The sequence below is a fragment of the Callithrix jacchus genome, chromosome 1 (genome assembly GCF_049354715.1).
Source record: "Callithrix jacchus isolate 240 chromosome 1, calJac240_pri, whole genome shotgun sequence".
In the NCBI taxonomy this organism is placed as follows: Eukaryota; Metazoa; Chordata; class Mammalia; order Primates; family Cebidae; genus Callithrix; species Callithrix jacchus.
In genome coordinates, this window is record NC_133502.1 from 108,511,198 (window position 1) to 108,536,473 (window position 25,276).

Consider the following 25,276-nt stretch of genomic DNA (forward strand, 5'->3'; position numbering starts at 1 on the left):
AGGAAGATTGAATCCAGCAGGTTTCTTTTCCTTAAAGAAACCTACCTCTGTCCTCACCAATACAACCTGATGATTTATATGGGGAATTTTATTTCCAAAGTGCTAGTAATTTTACTAGCCACCATGTGTCCAAGCACTCTGCAAAGTATTCTATGTACTTTATCCAGAAACTTTATCGTGCTCTTTTAAGGTAAATTATGTTATCCCAGTTTTGTAGATGGAGAAGATAAAGCTGGAGAATTTACTTTGTTTTGCTAAGTTTATATGCCCAGTCAGTGACAGGGCCAGGAAGAGAATCTAGGCCTGCTTCCCAGCAACAGCCTAGATGTGAAGGTAAGGTGAACCACCTGTGTCCCTTGAGTTGCATGCTTATCCATTGTCTACAAGGCAGCTTTATCTGGCACTGGAATTATGTGTTATTTCTGGTGGATGGCTAGGCCTGCCATAGCAAATTACCACAAACAGAAATGTATTCTCTTATAATTCTGGAGGTAAAGTCCGAAATCAAAGCATCAGCAGGGCTGTGCTCTCTCTGAAGGTTTTTAGGGAAGAATTCTTCCTTGCTTCTTCTAGTTTCTGGTGGTTGCCAGCAATCCTTGGCATTCCTGGGCTTGCAAATGCATTGCTGCAATCTCTGCCTTAGTGTCCACATGATATTTTTCCTGTGTGTCTGTCTGTGTCCAGATTTTCTTCTTTTTATGAGGACCATTCATTGGATTAGGGCCTTCCCTAATTCAGTATGGCCTGATCTTAATCACATCTACAAAAATATTCTTTCAAAGTAAGGTCACATTCTCAGGTACTAGGGGTTAAGACTTCCACATATTTGGAGGAGGGGAACACAATTCAATTCACAACAATGGATAAATCAGTATATGGCATATATATTTTCTTCTTCATATGTAACATGTTCTCTTTCTTTTCCTCACTGTTGAAAACATATTCAGGTACTTCAGAGTCTTTTAATACACTGTAGCCTGATTTCAGAATCATTGTGTGGTCATTTCAACATGTGTGGGGCATGAGTTAATCTAGCACTAATTAACATTAATATGTAGATACTCTCATTCAAGGTTTATTGTGTTGCTATATATAATCCTATGTAATTAGTGTGTGTGTTTCCTCCATCCATGATCAGATATCTATCCACTCAAGGGAAGACTTTTGGCTGTGAGGATTTAGAGAAATCTATGCTCAGTTGTTTTCTTTTTGAAATATAAATAGGCAAGTTATGGAGGCATAGGAGTGAGTGCCTCTCCACTAATATGTGAACAGGCTTTTGAACATTCCAGACTCTGATCTGAATTTTGGTGGCAGGCAGGCATAATTGCTGCAGATAACTCACAGAATTTTGACCATGTCAGAGAAGCAGTCTAAAGCACTGGGGCTTTTTGCAGTACAAGAATAAAAAATTTGACTCATTCACTGTTACGAATGAAGTAAGACAACATTTCCAGGCTTATTATTTAAATTTGAAGGGGCCACAAATTGTAGAATGTGTTTGTAGAGCTAATATAAACCTTTATTTATTTTTTTGAGGCAGAGTCTCCCTCTGGCGCCCAGGCTGGAGTACAGTGGCATGACCTCAGCCCACTGCAACCTCTGCCTCCTGGGTTCAAGAGATTCTCCTTGCTCAGCCTCCCAAATAGCTGGGACTACAGGTGTGTGCCACCACACCCAGCTGATTTTTGTCTTTTTGATAGAGGCAGGATTTCACCATGTTTACCAGGCTGGTCTCGAACTCCTGACCTCAGGTGATCCACCAGCTTTGGCTTCCCAAAGTGCTGGGATTACAGGTGTGAGCCACCGTACTTGGCCTTATACCTTTATTTTTAATACCTGGGAAGTATACATGAGTAATATTTAGTGATTCTTGAAGCCATGAGCTTACCTTTTCTGTTACTGTCATTGCAGTAACTCTAATAGAGGAGTCCTAGGAAAACCTGAAAACAGAAAACACTTTAAATGCACAAGTCATAGTTGAGAGCATTTTCACTTTTATTTCTGTGATTGCTTGGCTCCTCTCTTCAACTTAGGCATGATATCTTATTTATCTCAGAGTCTGCAACACTTGGCATGATATCTAGCACATGTCTCGATAGATATTAGTAAATTTTGTTCAATTAGGTGTGGAAGTTTGTGTGTTAAAGAGTCAACAATTTAAAATAGATCTCAACTTTTATATAATTTCAATGAGGTATAATAACTTTAAGTGCGAAGGTCTGCATTAAAAGGAATTGGAATTAACATGTAATATTCTCTAAAATAGTAAAGTGCATTGTAGGCTGAGGAATGAATTATTTAAGTGTATATTTTTGAATAAAGCAGTGTTAGTATAATGCAGTCCTGTTCTATATAGTGATCTAAAAAGAATCTAGACTTGGTAATGGCACGTATCTTTAAAAAACTCATTGTAAAAAGCCATTTATTAATCTAAACACACAGGAACAGAGAGATGCGGTATTGATTGGAAGGCTGTGAGCTTTAACTACCTAGCAACCTTTTAGGTTATTTTAGGGTATTGGTCAAGAAGCAAAGCCATTTCCTTCAATAAATACTGAATTGTATACCTTATGGTCCCAATGATAACACTGTTTATTTTTAGTCCATTGGCTAGAAACCCTTCAAAGGCAGGTGTATAATATTTAAGTATTGTGTGTGTGTGTGTGTGTAGAGAAAATTCATATTAAATTGGCATTTAGAAATTCAAGATTACTAATAGGAGAGAAATTATTGCATCTTTCTGAGGCAAGGTGAAACTGGGGAGATAATGGTCCTTGAAGACTAGGGAAAGAAAACTACCACTTTTTGACTACTTTCAAATGAGCAAATCAAACAAGATTCTGCAAGAGCAGAATCTGCATCAACACTGTCATCCTGCAGACGAATGTATATTCACTTTCAGGCAATTTCTTAACTCGTTTTTTCAACTAAAGATAATTACCAAAATATGTGATTTTGTTGTATCACTTAGATTCTGTTTTTCTTCAAGTTTTATGGGATGCTATTCATGCAGAAATAAAAATCTCTATTTTTAATACCATACTGTGGCAGAATGATTCTGTTCACGTCTCCTGCAAAATCGGGGAAATAATCTTCTCACTTCCAATTTCTTCTGATCAAATTTGAGGTAAGAATTTTTTTGGTATTGACTTTCCAGTGACCAGGTTCTCTCTTTTTTTTTTTAACCAGTTTTTTGGACACTAAAGCCATGCAGACCAGGTTCTTTTTTCTCAGGGTTTGAATTCTTATGCTTAATCTGTCTCACCTTCATAATGTCGCCTTGTTCATACTTTAAAAGGGTGATTTAATAAATAGTGTTATACAGTTGAATTTATACTAGATTGCCTAATATTTCGGTTCATTGTATTAGGTGTATTATGATTTGCTATGAGTGAGCTTGTAATGGATGACCCTAGGAAATAGGAAAGACCAAAAATCAGGAATCATATGACTCATTTTAACCTCTGGTAGTATCTCTACTACTGTGAAAATGTTAGTAGCTTTGGTGGAAAGATTTTCCACCTGTGGTAGTCTCAGGGCCAGAAAGAAGTCCTAATGAACAGGCTACCATTTTGTATTAGCATTGCAATTAAGGGGTTAATGTAAGCCTTATTAAAGAAGAAGAATGTTAATGCTGAAGTTAAGTGTCTGTTAATTCTCTAAGTGTTCATTATTATGATAACAACATGTTGGGATTTAAATTTCTGCTAGTCTTGCAGGCTTTCAAGGGAATTTTCCTGGTTAATTTATATAACCAACTCAAACCCTCATCACTGCATGGTGTTGGTGCTTCCTCATGGAGCAGGGATTTGTGGAATGAAATTGAGCAATTCTTCTATTTCCCTTTAGGGCAGGATTTCCCTGAATAGAGTTCTACTTCTCACCAGTTAATGGAGCAAAACCCATTCTTGGTTTAGGGGATCACACCAAATTTGTCTCCCTCTTCAAATGACAATTGGAGATAAAAGTAATGGAATCTTTTATTTTCTTTGGTCTCGTGAATTATGATGCTGAATCCCCAGTTGGTGGTGGTTATATATTCTCAGACCTCTGTGATTTCTGCAGATGCACAGAGCTCTTTCAGTTCAACTTGTCATAGGTTCAAGCACGTGGCAGGAATTTAGTAAACACGCGATGACCTTTGTGAGAACTGTGACATGATTACATTTATAAAAGGGCAGAGACTTTTCATCTATGTATGTAATGCTGTGTCCTGGGATACCTTTGACTTGATTGGCACTTTGTTTCAACTCTAGGCCACCTTTGGATTGCTGTAGGCCAGTTTGTTCTCTCCTTCATCTTGGATCTCCCTCCAACAATGCTCAGCTGTATGTTTTTCTAGGAATTCTATGGCCAAGTTAGGCAGGTCATCTCCTGAAATAAGTCCCTTGAAGTTTTTTGTGCATTTTGATTCTTTTCTTCCCCAAAATAAATTTCTTAAATTTCCCATTTAGATCTCTTATAAACCAAACAGTTTACTCTCACTTTTATGTAATAAGTGCCTCTAGAAGGTTTTTTGAAACTTTCAAGTTCCTAACTTATTTTCATATAACCAAATTTATATTAGATCATGGAAAGGGCACATGCATTGAAATTGGACCTTGGTTTAAATCTTGGAGCTGCCATAAGTTAATTGTGTGACTTTGGGTAACTGGTTTACTCTCTGAGCCTCATTTTTCTCATTTGAAAAAATGTGGTAACAGTATATATCTTTTACGGTTGTTTTAAGGATTAAAGAAATAATGTATGTTCTACCCATATCTTCTTGATTCCTCATGATTTCTATAACCCCACCAGCCTGATTTCCTGTGCCCAAAACCACCATCTTGGTTACTTCCATCTACTGACACCTACCTTTCCCACATATGGCAAAGTCCCTGGATGATAATAACCTCTAGAGCATTAGTCATAACTAGTGACTTAACAAGTGACTGCTGATTGTGGGAGGATAAATACCCCAACTTCTTTACCCCTTTCCTGGAATAATTTGGAGGCAAGTTATTTACCATATATTCCAGAGTTTCTGCACTGAATTAATCTTGAGGCACCTACTACAGCAGCTGGCTTGATGATATCCCCCTTATTGCCTGCTTTCCCTTCCTCATATTACCTTTTTGTATGCCTGTTGGTGTCCCTGCATCTTCCCAGTAATTACCTGTAATCAATCCTTAAATGAGGCTCTGCCTCTAGGAAGAACCCAACGGTGAGAGTTGAGTGCAGTCAACTCCTTGCATAGTGCCTACAACATGTAGGCATTCAGTAATTGCAAGTTATTCGTAACATGTATAATAATAAACCAAGTGTTCGCTCTCCACATAAGACATTCTTTATTCCGCATTGAGAGATATCAGGCGCCATCAGGTTTTGTTCTCCCAGTTGGAGCTACTTTTACCATACAGTGCTGTCCCCTGGTGCCTTTCTTTTAGGTGAACAACAGCCACTAATAGTTTCCCTTCTAAGACACGTGTGGCTATTGATCACTTGAAGTGTGATTAGTTTGAATTGTGCTTTAAGTGCAAAATATTTCGTGGATTTCAAAGACTTAGTATAAAAAAATGTAGATTATCTTACCAACAATTTTTACATTTTAAAATGATGTTTTAGATATGTTGGTTTAAATAAAATATATTATTTAAATTAACTTCACCTGTTTTTTTAACCTTTTAAAGTAGCTACTAGAAAATTTTAAATTTTACATATATATAAAGCACATTAATATACTAAAATTTTAAACTACATATACTTAATAAATTATAGATATAATTAATTATATGTTATTTTAATTTCTATCAGACAGTGTTGTAGACAATTATTAGAGTACTCTGGGATATCTCTCTTTCGGGGTTGTCAGGGCAGCCTGTGATTTCCTTTTGTGTTTTTTTACTTTAGGTTATCTGTCGCCGCACCCATCTCCGCTGGGAGCCCCAGAGCACGTCTCCAGCCCGATGTCTGGAGGTGGCCCAACTCCACCTCAGATGCCACCAAGCCAGCCAGGGCCCCTCATCCCGGGTGATTCACAGGCCATGAGCCAACCCAACAGAGGTCCCTCACCTTTCAGTCCCGTCCAGCTGCATCAGCTTCGAGCTCAGATTTTAGCTTACAAAATGCTGGCCCGAGGCCAGCCCCTCCCTGAAACGCTGCAGCTTGCAGTCCAGGGGAAAAGGACGTTGCCTGGCATGCAGCAACAACAGCAGCAGCAGCAGCAGCAACAGCAACAGCAACAGCAGCAGCAACAGCAGCAGCAGCAGCAGCAGCAGCAGCAGCCACCACAACCACAGACGCAGCAACAGCAGCCGGCCCTTGTTAACTACAACAGGCCATCTGGTAGGTTAATACGCAACCGAATGAATAATGCCATGGTCCAACTCGGATAAGAAAGACTGCTCATACACCAAAACACTGGGTTGGTACAAGCCCAGGGCTGACGTAGCCTTTTGTCATACCTCACTGGCTCTCTATTCTTGCTCCACTGAGATGGCCAAGATTCTTGGTCTCCCCCTGCTGTTGAGACCTAGGGTAGTGTTTCTTAACCTTAAGAGATGCTTGTGCAAGCTGCAGACCCAGGGAAAAAGCACCCGTGATTTTACATTCTTCTTTAAGAGGTTCAAGGTTTATTGCAAGCCCATCCACACACCCAAGGCTAAGAACCTCTGGACTTAGTGCATTTCATCCCCAAAACTCACTTCTCAAATCAGCCCCACTAGAGCCATTTTATATTTGTTGGTTTGTTTATTTCTACCCCTTCTTGTTATGAAGAACATCTGGAGAGGCTTACAAGAAGCATGCCGGTTGCAAAATAATTCTGAGTAGAAAATCAGCAACAAGGGAAAATAGAAAAAAAAACATAAGAAATTGAGGTAAGCAAGTAGAGCTGCAAAAGCTCTCATAGTTGCTGTATTTGCTTCAAAGATGACTTGAGTTCCTTGATAATCAGAGCCAAAAGAAGACAAAGTCGTGTATCTTAAGTCTCAGTCTTTGGAAGAATGTTCCTTACCAATTTCTCAGAAAAAGCCATTTCTAGCATGAGAGTATAGAGTTGATTTCCCAGGTGGGATTATTCTTTAAATTATTATTTTCATCATCATTATTGTAAGAGGCACTGCATGATAGAAACATCAATAGCATTTGTTCCTAATAGACTAACAGATTCTACATGGTCTATTTCTTATATATCTGGGGATGAAATCTGAAGCTATGACATTATACAATGGATAGAAATGATATAATCCTTTGCATGGCCTCCTGGTCTTCTGTTTTGATTTTATTGACAGACTTTAGAGGTGCCAGGGACTGTGGAGTGATCTTCCATGAAGGTTGTTTTCTCTAGGAAGGGTTTTGTTAAAGAACTAGAAAAGCAGAGAGTTTATGGGTCTGCTGTAATGAAAGCTTTGGATTCCAGGGAATGAGGTATTTCCTTGACATTGATACCATTTCCTTTGAGTGGTTTCCACTCATTTAGGGAAGTTCTGACATGCTGGTTGTTGCAAACAATGAGTTTGGGATGTTGGTAGTCTTCCTGGGCTTTGGGACTTGTACAATGGGAGAGAGTTCGATTAGTATTTATTTTATTGATACTCTGCCTATTGAGTTTGCGTATGTTTATTTTCTCGTAAAAGCAGCTCCAAGAGTAGGCCTACCTAAGAGATATATCATCTTGTTAATTGTCATAACCTTAAGAATGCATGTCTTAGTAAGTCTGAGCTGCTGTAATAAAAGGTCATTGACTGGGTGGCTTATAAACAGTGAATTTATTTCTTACAGTTCTGAATGCTGGGAATTCCAACTTCAAAACACCAGCAGATTCAGTGTCTGGTGAGGGCCTGCTTCCTGGCTCATAGATGGCTTCCTTCTCACTGTGTCCTCACATGGCAGAAGAGACAAGTCAGCTCTCTGGAGCTCTTTTATAAGGGCACGAATCCTAATTATGAGGACTCTGCCCTCATGAAGTAGTCATCTCCCAAATGCCTCACCTTCTAATACCATCTCCTTGGGAATTAGGATTTTAACATTTGAATTTTGAGGGGACCATAAATTTTCAGAACATGGCAATGGGTTTTAAAAGGGCAAGAAAGTATCATTTTGTCTCCAGATTTCTGTGTGGCTACCATGGAGGCATTTGGTAGGTGGAGGATCATAGAGGACTAAGCTTTGGGAACTGGAAAGGTAATACAAGAAACTATGCAGAAAATGCAGAACCCTAAAAGAATTCAGAGGTTTTAAAACAGCAAAGCTCCAGCTCTTGAGAATGTGGGCAGATAGAAGATAAAAAGTACATGTGTATGTGTGTGTGTCTTATCCTCACGGGGCGCCTCCAGCCTACTCATGTGCCATTCTCAGTGATGAGTCCTTTGCAGGTGTCACACAACTAATGATGGAGAGTCGGATTCTGACCCCAGCAATTTGACTTGAGAACTCATGTTATTAACCACTTTTCCTTACTGGCTCCTTCATGGGAAAAAGTCTCATTACAAGGGAAAAAAACCCATCACAAAGTCTGTGTACCAAAGTGCAAGCCTTTTACTTCTGTGTGTAAAGAGACAGTGTCTGCATACCTTACTTAGAGCCTTTTCCCTCTTACTCTGGGACATGATGTCAACAAAATTGGTACTCTTTATATCCCATGTCTCAGTATGTGAGGAGTATTAACTAGCAGAGTTTCAAGTAGAGGCCAGCTGGTCACTGTCTTCTACATGGAAGGCTGATGGAGAGGAGGGAGTAGAACTTGAACTCCCAGAAGGTAGTGGTCTGGGATCTTGCCCTCTGGGCATGCTCTGTTATGCATCACAGTGGGTCCTGGGATATCACCTTATTGTAGAGCTCACCAAGAGTTGGTATTTTTAAAAATGATCTAGACTCAGTAATAAAAGATTTCAAGATATCATTTAAGAATGTAGGACGTGGAACGATTTGTTTGAGAGTCTTTTTAATCTAAGGTTAAAATAATGTGACTGAACAAAGTAGTAAAATTTAAAGGATGACGTTCCATTTATCTGGACACTTGTACATAATAAATGCCTCATGTCCTAATAAACCCAATCTTGAGTGCATTTTCAGAAGGGAGGGCTCAAATTTTTTTTTTTTAACCTGGCTCCAGAACCTACATCTTCCCTCATCAGGTGCCTGTCATAAAAGGGAATTCACTTTATTACTCACCTCTCATGTCTTTTAAATTTTCAACAGTCGGGGCTTCATTAGAAATGACAATATTTGGGCAGGTAGGGTTTTATGGAAGAGTGCAAAGGAGACATGAATGAAGAAGGAAAGAACATATCTCCTTCAAATAGAATGAGCCCGTTTCTGTCACTGAGAGGGTGCTTCCATTTGACAGCGTTGCTGGACTTGTCCCCACATCTCAGGTTTCATTAGGGAAACAGATAACCTTACTTGCCAGACAATTGTTTTTAGATTGGCATTTAGAAAAGGCCAAACAAGGCATGATTTTCTTTTTAAAGTTAATATTAGTCTTTATTTCTTATTTATCTCCTTTTTATAAAATAAAATATAATTGCTTATAAACACCCCTGCTAATAATTCAGGACATTACTCACTTACGTAGAGGTAGTTGTGTTCCCATTTTTCTTCTGTTCCATTTCCTAGTGTTACTCATGTGTGAAGAGAATCTTTTTGGCTGGGGTGGTCTGCCTCAAATTGACTCCAAAGTTATAATTCACCAAAAGTGACATCATCCTCTAGCCACCACCAAAGAATTATGGTTGAAGTCGAGGCATTGCACATGGAACACATAACTCTGCAGTGGTTTCCCTACAAAATGTCAGCCTCTTATGATAGAATGTGCCCTTGCCTGCTGTGGGCACCACTCAAATCTAACCCATCATTTTTCTTTTCGTTTTGATTCACTTTTCCTTTCAGAGTTTCAAGCAAAAAGAAAAATGGGAACTGAAAAAATTTGGGGTTTTTGAGGGGTGAGGGAGAGACCTTACCGTAGGAAAAAAAGTGTTTTTTTTTTTTTTTTTTGTATCTGAAATTTTGTATGCTCAATTTAAATATATTTTATTGCATTTGCTTTTTTGCAACCTGTGGAAACAGCTTAAATTCCTGTTGAATGCACAGAACTTTTATTTGCATAAATGCCATGTATCCCAGAAGACTGAGTGGGAGCTCTGAATGCTTCGAAGTTCTGTTCATGTGAGATTTGCGTGTTTTAATACATTTGTTGCCCTATTGCTTCAAATCAGGCATAAGGACGCATTCAATAAAGACTGTCCCCTCCTCCCTTAGCTGCGCTGGGACTCCCTTCTGGAGGGCCAGAGTGTGTTTCTACTTTGACTCCTAAGGTGAGGACTGAAGGGAAAGCAGATGGCATTTTGTGCCTCTGACAAGAAGCCTAAATTGTTTACGTTGGGGAACGAGGAGGAGATACGCTAAAGAATGTGATTTGTCTTCCATTTAAAGATACCAGGGAAAAGTCATGTCAAGTAGCAGACCACCAATGTCTGATGCAGAGAAGATGATTTCTGTCCATGGAGAGCAAAGCCAGCCAGGCAAACAAATCCGTAAGCCACCTGAGGGACAGACAGGCATAAAACCTAATGAGTAGGTAGTTAGATTCTGGGCATGGCTAATTACAGCAAGCTGTGTTCCGTTCCCTAGCCTATGTAAGTAGTCATTTTTATACAATCTGTCAGAGGGAGGAGAAAATAGACTCACACAGTAAATGAACTTGTGGTGTTGAGTTAGGAGTGGAGTTTGCTAAGTGGCTCTGGTAACAGACTCCAGGGAGCACATGGCAGGCGGACTCCTCTGAGGATCTGTGCTGAGGAGTTGCATTAAGCTGTTGAAACATTTGAAATTGCTATAGAAAAAGAGTACTCCCAAAGTTGCCAGCTGTGGGTACCAAATTTTCTGAAAGGACTTCTTTTGCCATGTGGTTTTTTTTTAAATAAAGCTGAGTCAATTAGACTTCTTTACCTTTTTGTTTTTGACGGCAATAAAATGACAAGAGCTGAGGGTTGAGCATGTAGACACTGTTATCTCATTGAGTCTTCACCATCGCCCTACGAGGCGGCTATTGTTACTGTCCCCGTTCTATAGGTGAGGACACGGAGCCACAGATTGGTTGAGTAACTTGCTCAGGCTCACACAACCAGTAGAGGTGATAGAGCTGAGGTGAAAGAGCATTTTTTCTGGAAAGATACGGGGTATTTAAATGTACTTGTTTAGTGCGCAGCAAGTTGGAGTACTTTTAAATTGGAGACTGGAATATATAAGTAGATGTTTGAATCTCTGTCTCTCAGTGTTCAGGGTGAATCAACAAAATTAGAATGTCTTTCTATTTAGTGACTGAAGAAGGTTATTCATGCATCTGTCAGGTCTAGTTTGGAGTCAAAGACTAGATTCTGGACCAGAGAAGACAGATATGGTTGGGTACTTTTCTTTGATTAACTGTGGTTTTAGAAATAGTGACTTGACTATACCTCAAGGAGTCTTCATAGTCTTCTGCATGGGTATTTATTTATGGGCAGTGATGTTAAAGAAGAGAGTGCTGGAACAAGTGAAGTTATAAGACGATTGCAGTGTTAGTGGCTTCTGTTGATGAACTTTTGGATTTTGAGGAAAAACACTTTGAGAGCTAAGTTTAAAGTAATTCTTCTGATATTATCAGTAAGACCTAAATGTATTAAAGTCCTGATTTAGTTTGCTTATGCTTATATTAAGTCTTCAAATATGTTTAATTCTACCAGCTTCTTGAGGTTCTTAAGGCGAGTCATAGAATGATAGGGAATTTAAATAAACGTTAGAAATCTGTATCTCCTCTGATTTGACTGGATCACACCTACAGCAACCCGAATGAAAAATGTACCCTGTTTTAAAGATCTCCAGGGAAAAATATTCTGAAACTTTCCCCCGTAACTTATTCCAATGCATAGTAACCCTGAGATTTAATATTTAGAAATTGGTTTCTTATATATGGATGAAAGGAACTCTAAATGTATAATATTATAAAAAGTATGCATTACATAAAAGACCTTTTATATAAGAAAAAAAGGTACTTAGTTGAAAAAACTTCTTAATTATGGAGGTACATCTACAATACCTAAAATTAAAAATAAAACGAAGTGCATTTTCCTCCTAAGATTTTTTTCATCAACCTGTAGAACCAGTGCTGCAAATTACCTCAAGAAGAAATCTTACCTATCTCTGTATCTTTTAGAAATGTTTTACCTAATTTTAGAAGGAGGGGAGAAGAACAGTAACACCACACACACACACACACACACACACACACACGACATGAACACAGACACACACACTGTAGTTTCCTAAGCAGTTTGTTCTAATTCTTCACATTCCCCCTCTCAAAATGTTTGCTTTTAGCTTTCTTTGTATTGTCATTTAAGCCCATTTCTAATTGGTGATTGTTGGAAATTGAATAAATGTGTTGAATTTTTCATAATGTATGTCGTTGTATGGTTAATTATTAAATCGCTCTTAAGTATATATACTATTTTTACCATTTAATAGCAATTTTTTCTTAGATTATAGAAAAAACTTGGAAGAATGCTTTGGGCTTTAACATCTGTTTACTGAGATTCCTTTTAAAAAAATTTACTAACTCATCTGGCAGCATCATTAAAATTATAATTTTAAGGCAACTTAAAATTTATCTAGGAGGAGAAATGGAACACTTAAAAAATTTAAGTCTGTATCTAGTAATTAACTTAAACTCCTGAAGTTCAATGTGGAAAATTATTTTAAATTAATTTATTCAATGCATTTTGATAAGCTTGAAGATTACATGTTGTTTTATTCTGATAACATGGAATAATGCTCTCTTGAATCCTAATATTTGCAAATTTTTATTAGGTGGAATGAACAGTTTTTTTTGGCTAACAAGGAATGTTTTTAGAAATACTTTCTAATATGTAGTAAGAAAAAATTTAAGTTCCCAAGATTCACTGATTAAACCTGATATACACTATATAGGCCTTAAAAGAAAGAATGTGTGCTCGTGTAGTTCACATCAGAAGACTGATAAACTCCTTGCTCTGTTTGTAAAGCTTGGGTTCTAACAGCAGGGCTAGTCCAGATTGGGATAGAGGTCTATCCTAAAAGGGCTTGAGGTGCAATTTGCAAGATTTCATTTTAGGACCATATCCAATTGCATCTGACTGCCGCATGACACCCTATATTTTTTTGAACTCTGAATGCACCAGTAATAAAGAAAAGAAAAGAAAAAGAAAGAGAAACCTATCCACCCACTGCAGAGCCACATTAAAAGCTGGCAGTAGTTTCCTAATTAGTTTTATTGAATCACAGTCATTTTGGGATCATTTGCACCCATGTTCGTTAGTGAATGCTGTTTCCCTATGGGGATAGATGCCAGATCCTTTTTTCTTTCTGTGTCTTTTTCCCTCTCCGTTTTCTTTTTCCTTTTACCCTGTTCTCAGTCCTCCCCTCCTCTCCCGCCCTCCTCTTCTTCCTCCCTCCTCCTCTTCCTTCTTGCCCTCCTTTTTTTCCTTCTCTCCCCTTAGGTGTTTAAGACACTTAATGGTCCCCAGCACTGGGCCCCGGGGGGCGGCGGGCAGACCGGGTGTGGCCCGCGGGGCGCCGTCCCGCCCGAGCTGCCCATGTCGCTCTTGTCCCGCAGGCCCGGGGCCGGAGCTGAGCGGCCCGAGCACCCCGCAGAAGCTGCCGGTGCCCGCGCCCAGCGGCCGGCCCTCGCCCGCGCCCCCCGCAGCCGCGCAGCCGCCCGCGGCCGCTGTGCCCGGGCCCTCGGTGCCGCAGCCGGCCCCGGGGCAGCCCTCGCCCATCCTTCAGCTGCAGCAGAAGCAGAGCCGCATCAGCCCCATCCAGAAACCGCAAGGCCTGGACCCGGTGGAGATTCTGCAGGAGCGGGAATACAGGTAATGAACCCTACCAGAAAGGGACTCACCTGCTGTGTTCTAGCAAGTGCCACCAAGCCTAGGATGGTGAGCTTCCCCCTTGGTTGGCCAAACTCTGATTTTCACCGATTCAGTTAGAAAACTTTTATCCACTCCTGTGGCCTGCCAGGTGCAGAGGTAGGCACTTGGGTTTTTTAAGATCAAAAGTCGGCGGGAACTTCCTGTGGACCCAAGTGATGGTCTCGCATTTCGATTATGGAATACATTGTCGTTGTTTGTGCTTGTGTCCTGGAATAATGGCTGAGGTGGTGGGATGTTGAGTGTGTTGTGCTGGCCTGATTTTCATGTTAACGGTGCATTTCTACTAAAGCATACTTTGGTAACTTGGTATAATCTTTGTTTTAATTCATGTGTGTCTGTGGTGTATCCAGCTTTATGGGTATACCCCGTGCAAGTGTCTTTATACAAGGTCTTCATTTTAATTATTGGTCTAGAAACTTAATTTTTACCTGACTCAGCCCAGTTAACAGAATCAGGGGTTGGCAGACCCTTTCTGTAAAGGGACAGATAATCAATATTTTATGTGTTGTGGGGCCATATCGTCTCTGTCACAACTCACCTCTACCCTTGTAGTGCGAAAACAGCTGTAGACAATAATGGGCTGGCTGCCTCTCAGTAAACTTTACAAAAACAGGCTGGAGGCAGGATTTGGCCTGCAGGCTGTAGTTCGAAGACTCCTGTAAATAAATGGTTAATCTCGACCCAAAAAGGAGTCCCGTAAGTATTAAGTCAAGATAAAATAAAGCTAAGATTGTGGATTCTGGAGTCTGCCAGAGAGCATACTGTGTCATTATTAACTTCTTACCATGGTCAAGTTATGTCTCTTTTCTCTGACTCAGTTTCCTCCTAGGTTAAAAGAAGGTGCCTGTCATAGTATTGGGAAGATAAAACGATACTGAAACATTCAGTAAATAATAGCTATTATTATTTCCCAAAGACTTCTTAATTTAAGGAAAATTAGACTTTAAAAATTAAAGAGAATGCTGGTAAACAATGGCTGGGCTCCCTTTTAAAACATTACCTTAATCTTTGTTGAAAAGCACATCACTCATTTGTTATTACACATCACTCATTTGTTATTAGACTAAAATACTAAGTTACCAGCTTTGAAAGATACTTGGAAAGAAATTAGAATAACTTGCCATTAGATGTGTTTATTTTTTTTGGATGAAGAGTATAACTTGACTCTCATTACTATTAATAATCGCCTGTTAAGAGATTTTATATTGCTGTTTCCACCATTTCATGTAGTCTCAGAAAGCTAGATACTCATCATCAATTGATATTTCAGTGTGGATAGGCAGATTCTGCTGGGTGAATAATTGCTATGGTTATAAAGTAAAATACTAGCATATTCCTCTATTCATATACAGTATACTAATGTGCAGTGCATTCTGTATGCTACTATTGAATTTTTTTCTCCACTCCCTCTTCTGTTATTGTTTAATTTTAAAAAAGCTAAAAGTATTTGGAAAAGTCAGTAATAGAATGAAGACGTATCAGTGGATACTTTAAAATTCTGCCTTCCTAAGAGCTAATATTTTTTTCCTACCCTAGGAAAGGAAAAAGCTCTCTACAAGCTCCCTAGTTAAAACACGTTTTTCCATTTAAATTACCAGTACCTTAGTTAAACTGTGTGAACTACCCTTAGAAGAGAGATGCTTTCTATAGCTAGAAATTTTTTCAGCCTGATTTGTGTTTGTGCACAAGTGTGTTTTAACTTTTTGTTTTGCTAACTCCTAAATGTTCCTGATTACTTTTTTAGGAATTTTCATTGCAGGACTTTCTTGTAATAAGTTTATTTTACGAAATTCTTGGGAGATGATCATAATGGATGGTCTTCCAAAGTACACAGTACTAAATAGTACTATTTAGCCTATTCCAATGTGTAAAAAGCTTTTGTTCTGAACTCCAATATCAATAAAAAATGCTGTCAGTATCTTTGAAATTATATGCATTACAGAATGTCGAGAATGGCTATTTTTCATAGTATTATTATTGCTTGATAAATGCCTACTACTTTGTAAGGCCATGTGGCTTTTGAAATGACTGATCTGGATAATCCTGAATCCAGAAAGGTCGTGGGTCCTTTGGCCTGAATTTTCTCGTGGCCACCTAGAGAAGAAGCATAGTTTTGTAGTGAAAGCATTATGGGGCATGTTTGTATTCTTTGGTTACAGAGCGATAGCTGGCTTCTGCCTATATGAAGATACGTTCAACTGCAGAGATTAAATTTATCCCTTAAAAGGGTTAAATTAAGTCTCTTAGGCATTTGCAAAAGAGAACAAAGAAACTATTTTTTTCTTCTTCTTTTGACTCTTTGTAATAGAATGGCTATCAGCCTGTAGCACTGATAACTGTTAGGGTCCAGTGCATCTTCATCATCTCATCAAAGATTACAGAAAGGTCTAAAAAACCTCTTTGACAATTTGATAAACTTAGTTTGAGCAAAAATCATCTGTCAGAAAAAATTCTTCAACAGATGTTAGTTTCTTTGGGCCTTGTAATATCATTTACCTTGTCTATAAAATTTGACAGGAAATTTTCCGAATCTTAAGTTTTTTTAACATTTAAGTTAGTTGGCTGCTTTTCCTTGTTCATCATAAAATCAAAACTTTGACAAATTGACCTTCCTTTTCATTCATAGCATAAATAAACGTCTGCCTGTGAGCACTTTGGGGCAGCTCTGTACAAGCTCTCTAGAACAATTTTCCCACTTAAATTGGATCCTTTCTTTTTGGCTATCTTTCTCTTGTAATGGAACTTCCCTACTTCCATAGTAAGTGTCAGATATCTCCATGTATTACTTTTCTTGTTTTTCTTTTTTGCACACTTCTGTTGCCTTCTCAATGTACCTAACTTTGCTTTCTTCTATCGAGTTACATGCCTGATCAAAAAAGTACGTCAGGAATTGTCACATTGGCATGTAAACTAATTCCACAAATGTTTGCATGGAAGATGTATTTCACACTTGAAGGGGTTTATTTGGGAAGAACGTCTCTGAATTATATCAGCCCTCTTTGGAATCAAGTCAGAATTTAGGATGCAAAGAGCAGTATATCCTCCTTGTGTCAGGGAGCAGGCAGAGGCTGCTTACCTGTCATTTTCTTTTTCTTTTTTTTTGGGGTGGGGGTGGGGGTCCTGCTCTTGTCGCCACTGCAATCCTGAAAATTTCTTCTCAAAAATTGCGAATAGCTGCTTTACCAGCAGATTTACAAAAAGTCACACACACTCTCTTTTTAAAGTGTCACTCAGCTCCTTGAAGGAACAGAATGTACCAGTGTCATTTTCTGTTCAAATAACTCTCCTACAGGAATCATAAACTTATCCTCTGGACCTGAACAAATATCTGATGCCTTTAATGGAACTCTTTTTCTTGCCAGAACAGTAACCCCTCTCGATTTACTGTTCAATCTGTATGAAAAACCTGAGTGACCTAATTCTGCATCAATTTTCTGTACTCGTGAGGACACTAAATGAGTCTCCTGCAGTTATGCAGTATTATACCTTGTTGTTGTTTCGGAAAGTTTAGAATCCTGAGTCTCTTTATCGGATTACCTGCTGAATCTCATTGATGGGGAGATGAAATTGTCTGGAGAGGAGCATTATTTAAAATGAAGATTTCTATTAACAACAACAAAGATATAATTTTCTGTGTTAAAGAAGCCCTTTATATACCTTGGCTACTCACCCCCCATGGCTGAATCAAATGCATATAATTTTGCTCTGGAGTCTACATTTCCTCTTCTCCTAGAGTTTGCGCTTTGTACTTCTTACCTCCTTTCCATAAAAGATGAATTCTTTTGTGTGGGGGAAATCAGATTCACTGACAAATAACAAGGCTCCTTGAAGAAGTAGTCATTTCAGGGAGAAGTGTACCCGCCTTGCTCCCACCCTCTCCAGTGCCTTAGTCAACAGTACCCCATCTACCCCGGGTTCCCACTCCCCACCTCCTCATTTCCCCTCCACTTCCCTACTTCCCACCTCCCAGTTCAGTGTGATGCAGTCTCTACCCTGTCAACCCTGTTATCCTATGATTATTTATTGAGTCCTAATTCCATGGTTGTTTGGAAGAATAAGCAGGTATTCCTCTAATTTAGCATCTGACCCACTTTGTCAAAGGGAGTCAATCAGAATACCAAGGGATAGTTTGAGTTCTAGGATACTCAAGTAAGAAAGATCTGCAAGGAATCTAGAACCAAGGAAGTAGAATAACCAAATCATTGGCCATTATCTCATGCCTCTATAATATTTGATTTTCCTTTGGAATGGCCTTAACCTGGAAAAGTAAAGTTGTCTCAGTTTTTTTTTCCCTTTAAATTATTTATTTCAAAAAAAAAATCAATAGTGGATTTTTTTTCTTTATATCCTGATTATTAAGCTGCATCATCTGTTGCTGTATCCAGAGATTTGGGGCTACATGGATTATTTTAGAAAATGAGTAAATGAAGTACATACCTGTTTCATATAATGAAAACTAAAAACCACAGTAATAATCTCATGAGTATCACTAGTAAAAGGAATGTGAAAGAAAGTTGGGAGAATTTGAACAATTTTGCCAAAAGAGTAAAATGATGAGTTTATTATTGTTGTATGAAATAAAAAACTTTCATTAAATGATTAAACCATTGAAGAATGCTATTGTTTGTGTTTGTATGAGTCGTTAAAACAATAGCACGGGCCGGGTGCAGTGGCTCACACCTATAATTCCAGTGCTTTGGGAGGCCTATGCCCTTGGATCACCTGAGGTCAGGAGTTTGAGACCAGCCTGGCCAACATGGCAAAATCCTGTCTCTACTAAAAATACAAAAATTAGCCAGACGTGGTGGCACATGCCTATAGTCCCAGCTACATGGGAGGCTGAGGCAGAAGAATTGCTTGAACCCAGGAGGCAGAGGTTGCAGTGAGCCAAGATCACGCCACCACACTCCAGCCTGGGCAACAGAGCGAGGTACCGTCTCAATAAAAATAAAAACAAAAATAAAAAATAAATAAATAAAATGAAAAAAAAAAAAAAAAAGAACGAAAAACAACAACAGCATGGTAGCAATGATAATACTAACACATTATGACAAATTATTTAATAAATTGAATCAATAATATGTACATAGCAAATAAAACAAGAAACAGTCATAGATATTATTTTTAGTGAAGTGTCTGAAAAATAATTTTCCTTACTACCATTTAAAAATTTTTTAAAATGATGACATTTTATTTCCCTTCCAAACTAAGCAACTGTAGGTTTAAAAAAAAAAATCACTTATTTTGATATTTGGGCTATATGAAGTATTAAGATATTCTGCAGCATTTAGGTCCAGAAGGGTTTACTTTTCCACGTTAATGAAAATGATGGCTGTCGTCATCAGCAAATTGGCAAGCAAGACAAATGGCCTGGTTGCCTTAGGACAGAACTAGGAGTTAGAAAGAAAAAAGTCTATCCTCTCAGCTCTGTGCTCTGGCAACAACGTAATGGTTGGAAAAAAACTGTAATATTCATTTTCAAAGATAATTTCAACTTTTATTTTAGATTCAGGGGATGCCTGAACAGGTTTCTTAACAAGGGTATATTGTGTGATGCTGAGGTTTGGGGTGCAACTGATCCCATCACTCAGCTAATGAGCATAGTACCTAAGAGTTTTTTACCCCGGCTGCCCTTCCCCCCTCTCCCCTGCTTAGTAGTCCCCACTGTCTATTGTTGCCATCTTTATGTCCATGAATACCCAATGTTTAGCTGCCACTTAAAAGTGAGAACATGCGGTATTTGGTTTTCTGTTCCTGCATTAATTTGCTTAGGATAATGGCCTCCAGCTGCATCCATGTTGCTGCAAAGGACATGATTTGGTTCTTTTTTATGGCTGTGCATAATTTTTAACAGAATTCTTAATTTTCGACTTTTATAGTTGAGGTCCAGGAAAGTTCTCAGAAAGTATATTTTAATTATCTACTGTTTCCTTGTGGTGGTTTTGGTATCAGGCAAATGGAGGTTCCAGGCTTGGTCCCCTTCTTTACTAGCTCTGTGGTATCTCCAGGTATCTTCAGTTTTCCACATCAGTAAAATGGGACCATGTTCATAACATTTACCTTAAAGGAGGCATGTCTGTGTGTGCAAGAGAGAGAGAGACGGTTAAACAAAATTGTGCATTTAAGGCACTTAGTGCTGTAATATTAGCCTAGTTTAATGTATTACTTATTTTATTACTATTCTCCCTTTGTTGAAATCTATTTCAAGACAGTTTGCCCCAAATTTAGGGGGATGTAGCTCTAAAAATAGGCTTAAATGGCATGTAATTATTTGTCAGAATAGTATTCAGGTGAACTCTAAAACCAGCAGTTTATATATCTAAAAGTAATAGTATCTCAAGTGAATAGCTAAAGTGAGAGGTCTTTTATTTTCTACTCTGCCTTTATTACGTGGAAATACCTGCAGTTACATTTTTGGTGGTGTGTAAGCAAGAATCCCCAACATCCTTTTCTAGAAACCCTTGGTTTTTGAGTACTATTTACTGCTGCCCCTGATTTTTAAAAACAGCCTAATTTGTGTTTTTTTTCTCCAGCAAGCTCTGCTTACAGAGGAAGTGGTTGTGGTTGGCAGAGCTCTGTCTGAATGTTTGGGGTTGGCTGATTTCTGTGGCATCAGCACCTAAAACTGTTCTTGCTCACTCTGCTTTAATGGCCGTCGTCATCAGCATCTTGGCAAGGGAGACAAATGGCCTGGTTGCTTTAGGACTGAACTAGAACTTAGAAAAAGGTCTGTCCTCTTAGCTCTGCACTCTGGCTGGCTGGAAGTTAGGAAGCAGGTCAATTGTTCCTGTCTCATACTTTCTCTCTTTGCTAAGAGTGAGCAAGAACATTTGACATCCCCACTACATGTAGGGTGAACCTTGTTTCCCAGGTGTTAGATAGATGTTATGGAGGAAACCAGATTTTTTTTTTGAGACAAAGTCTTGCTCTGTTGCCCAGGCTGGAGTGCTGTGGCGCGATCTCAGCTTACGGCAACCTCTGCCTTCCTGGTTCAAGTGATTCTCCTGCCTCAGACTCCCGAGTAGCTGGGACTACAGATGCATGCCACCACACCAGCTAATTTTTGGTATTTTTAGTAGAAATGGGGTTTCGCCATGTTAGCCAGAATGGTCTCAATCTCCTGACCTCGTGATCTGCCCCTCTCGGCCTCCCAGAGTGCTGGGATTTCAGGTGTGAGCAACCAGGCCCAGCCCAAGAAGCCAGATTGTTAAGTAACATATACCTGTCTGCATTGATGCAAAGGTAGTTTTCTTCTGCTTAACATCAGAGATGCTAGTTGGGTGTCAGAAATCCGCTGTCAGTATCTGGAATATGTTTTGCCCTGAAGTTAAACCTAATGTCATTGTTTATTATTTAAGATTAAATTGTAATGTGTATTTCCACTGCTCCCCTTTCTCCATTTTATTATTTCCTTTAGACTTCAGGCTCGCATAGCTCATAGAATACAAGAACTGGAAAATCTGCCTGGCTCCTTGCCACCAGATTTACGAACCAAAGCAACCGTGGAACTGAAAGCACTTCGGTTACTCAATTTCCAGCGTCAGGTAATACCTTTTCCCCAGTGAATCTGAGATGGAAGAAATAAATGTAATTGTTCCTAAAGTGTGATCTGTGTGTTGCCTTTAGTCTATTCAATATTGTTGCAGAGATAGAAAGATATAAACATGGTAAAATAGTGAATCTTTTAGACCAACAGCATACAACTAAAAATAATGAAGATGAACTGCTTATTCTGGTTTTCTCTTCTGCACATGGGAAAGAGTTTTTCCTCTTGTACCATGGTTTGCAAAGTCATACTTATGCATTTTGTTACCATAGATGAAAAACCTTGAGAACAAATCGGGTAGCTCATATTTGCTTTTATGACTCCAAGGAAAAACCAGAAGGTAGTAGATTGGAGCTTCTTTGTAAGCACAGATGTAAAAGACTAGCCATGACTATGAAAATAATTTTAACAAACATGATAGCCACTCTACTGAATCAGTAGTTCATATTTATAGAAATACATAGAACAATGTCTGATAGCTTGTTTATTCACCAATACCTAAGTTTGGAGTGTTTGGTCACATCAGACTTATGTATTGACTAATCAGGAAATTATCTGTTCATGTTGTAGTTTACCGTAGTTATTAAAAGCCAGTATTGTGACCTATTTTCTGATTTCTAAATGAGTAGGAGACTAGTGGAATGAGTTAGAGCTAAATTTCACTTCGGTGAGTTTTGCCTTGTGGACTCAAAAGGTTCCAGTTTGCTAGTCCACAGATTGCCTCACTAAGCCAAAGGGGATAAGGAACGTTTCATTGCTAGTCAGATGGTTTTGTTTTGTTAAAGTCTGGAACGTGCAAAATGAATGACTAGTGAGTAAAAGCAGTTTGGAAGTATTGACTTGGTCTGTTGGAGGATGTGAGTAAAATCACAGGCCACTCCACTTGCTATTGTCATAGGAATTTGGCTGTGTATTTGCCTTACTGGCTGTAATATCTCGGAAGGATATTAGTGGTGGGTAGGTTCTACTTGGCTCTTGGTTTGTGAGAGTAGAGTTCAGCTTAAATTTTAAAAAGAAAAAGGAAAATTTTCTGAGTTCTGTTTACTTCTTTTTTTTTTTTTTTGAGACAGAGTCTTGCTCTGTCACCAGGCACCAGGCTGGAGGGCAGTGATGCGACCTCGGCTCACTGCAACCTCTGCCTCCCGGGTTCAAGCAATTCTCCTGCCTCAGCCTCCTGAGTAGCTGGGATTACAGGCACGCACCACCATGCCCAGCTAATTTTGTGTATTTTTAGTAGAGACGGGGTTTCACCATGTTGACCAGGATGGTCTTGATCTCTTGACCTCGTGATCTACCCGCCTCGGCCTCCCAAAGTGCTGGGATTATAGGCATGAGTCACTGCGCCCGGCTGTGTTTACTTCTTTTTTATTGGTGACCTCATAATATGAGTTAATAAAGTGCTGGATAGAATGCTGTTAAATGAATATTAAACAAGTATATTTTCAGGAATAAGTTTATGTTCAAATTAGCATTGCCATGTTGGTCTCCTGTTAGTTTCTGATTTTGACGGAGTCTTGCTGTCACCAGGCTGGAGTGCAGTGGCCTGATCGCAGCTCACTGCAACGTCCACCTACTGGGTACAAGCGATTCCCCTGCCTCAGCCCCCTGAGTAGCTGGGACTATAGGCGTACACCACCATGCCCAGCTAATTTTTTGTATTTTAGTAGAGACAGAGCTTCACCATTTGGCCAGGATGGTCTCCATCTCCTGAACTCGTGATTTGCCTGCCTCAGTCTCCCAAAGTGCTGGGATTACAGGAGTGAGCCGCTGTGCTCTGCCTTGTTTGATGTTATTTAAAAAAATCTGTTATTTATGAAGCTTCCCAATAAAATTAACGGTAACTAATGATGAGTTCAGATTCAGTGGAATGATTATTTAATGTGTATTCTCCAGTCCCTACCCCCTACCACCACATAACATGGAATACAATAAAAGTATTATATTTGTGATGAACTAAAGTAAGTTCATGATATAATATAAAATGTAGATCTCTTGGAAAGAATATCATTATTGGAGTGGGAAGAAGCCAGAAGCTATATTTTCCATCCTTTGTATGAAACTATGAATTAACGTTGTTTGAATACCTGCTACTACCATATGTAAAAGTAATTCTTTTATTCTTTTTTTGGAGCATCATTAAAATTAATCTTTAAATACAAAGAGAGTGTTAGCATGACATTTAAAACAAAGTGAAAAATTTAAAAAGCTTATTAGCTAATTAGTATCATTAGAATAATTAGATAAAATGGAGTTATTTAAAAAGCAAGACAACATCTTTTCTTTCTTTTACTGTTACAGTACTATAATTGCTTTTCATTTGAATTATTTGGGGAAAAAAATCTTGTACGAGCCTTGAAAATATTGCATACATTTGACATGATTTTAGCTCCTTCATTTAATACAAACCAAAGGTGACTGAGGCACCTGTAGAGAGTCCTCTCCCCACTCTATTCTGTTAAATGCAACCGAGAGAAGGCCAGGCTTATGGAAACCTAGCTTCTGTTTGGGAAGGCTCTCTAACTGCTCTCCTCCTGACAGCTGAGACAGGAGGTGGTAGCCTGCATGCGCAGGGACACGACCCTGGAGACGGCTCTCAACTCCAAAGCATACAAACGGAGCAAGCGCCAGACTCTGAGAGAAGCTCGCATGACTGAGAAGCTGGAGAAGCAGCAGAAGATTGAGCAGGAGAGGAAACGCCGTCAAAAACACCAGGTTCTTAGACCCTGGGCTTTGCTCACCCTCACTTTGACAGAGATGTCCAATGAAGTCATCGAATGGGGTCAGAATGACTGAAAAATGGACCCTTGTGGGCAGTGGGGACACCACAGAACAGAAAGGTTCCTTGGTGTTTACATAATCCAACCACATCATTTTATAGACAAAGACCCTTAGGCCAGGACATATAAATGACCTGCCCAAAGTCATACAATTGCTCAGCAGCAGAATGAGGTTTAGTACTGTCTAAGTCTGTTTGGACTGCTATACAAAAATTAGCATAAACTGGGTGGTTGATGAGAATAGAAATTTATTTTTTCTGGTTCTGGAGGCTGGAAGCCCAAGATCAGGGCACTAGTATGGACGGGCTCTGGTGAGGGACTTCTCAGTTGCAAAGTGCTAACTTCTTGTTTTCTTATGTTGTGGAAGGAGACCAAGAAAGCTCTCTGGGTTTCCTTTATAAGGGCACTAATCCCATTTATAAGGGCTCCACCCTCATGACCATATCACTTCCTAAAGTCCCTACCTCCTAATATACATTGGCAGTTAGCATTTCATCATATAAATTTGGGGAGGACATAAACATTCAGTCCATAACAGGTGTCATGCTCATAATCCCATGGAAAGTTTTTGAATGAGTGGGCATAGGTGGGTTTCCTAGAGCAAAATTCTGGAAGCAGTTACTTGGAAAAGGAAAGTAGAGAGCAAAATGTTGTTTTCATAACAAATATAATAGTATCCTGGCCTCTTTGAAGGGCATAGTTGAACATATCACAGAGGTAAATATTTAAAAATATTCCTTTCTGGGGGTTTGGAAGTATTTTGATATAGGATTTAATTGCCTGTCATAATCCTATAAATTGTATTTGTTTTCTTTTGCTTAATTTAGTGCTTAGTTTCCTTTTGAAAAAAATGTTGGATTTTAGTGTAAAGAGGGTATATATTTAAAAAGTGGATAGAAATTCTGCATGACAATTTTAGCTTCATATAAACTTATTTTGGGTCATAATCAAAGGTAGTTAAGTTAGAGCAGAAAAACATTACTTTTATGACATACTTTTTGCTGGAAATACCCATGTTCGTCAAG

At 39.0% G+C, this 25,276-nt stretch overlaps 1 protein-coding gene across 16 annotated transcripts in view; it reads left to right on the forward strand.

Moving 5' to 3' along the window:
* Positions 1-25,276, forward strand: part of SMARCA2 (SWI/SNF related BAF chromatin remodeling complex subunit ATPase 2) — a 229,409-nt gene that overhangs the window by 59,687 nt on the left and 144,446 nt on the right. For all 16 annotated transcript variants that reach the window (XM_078368139.1, XM_078368141.1, XM_078368146.1 and 13 more), the window contains 4 exons: positions 5,893-6,327; positions 13,613-13,868; positions 21,346-21,472; positions 24,013-24,186. In XM_078368139.1, the coding sequence (XP_078224265.1) occupies positions 5,893-6,327; positions 13,613-13,868; positions 21,346-21,472; positions 24,013-24,186 (992 nt within the window). The remainder of the gene's footprint in view (positions 1-5,892; positions 6,328-13,612; positions 13,869-21,345; positions 21,473-24,012; positions 24,187-25,276) is intronic.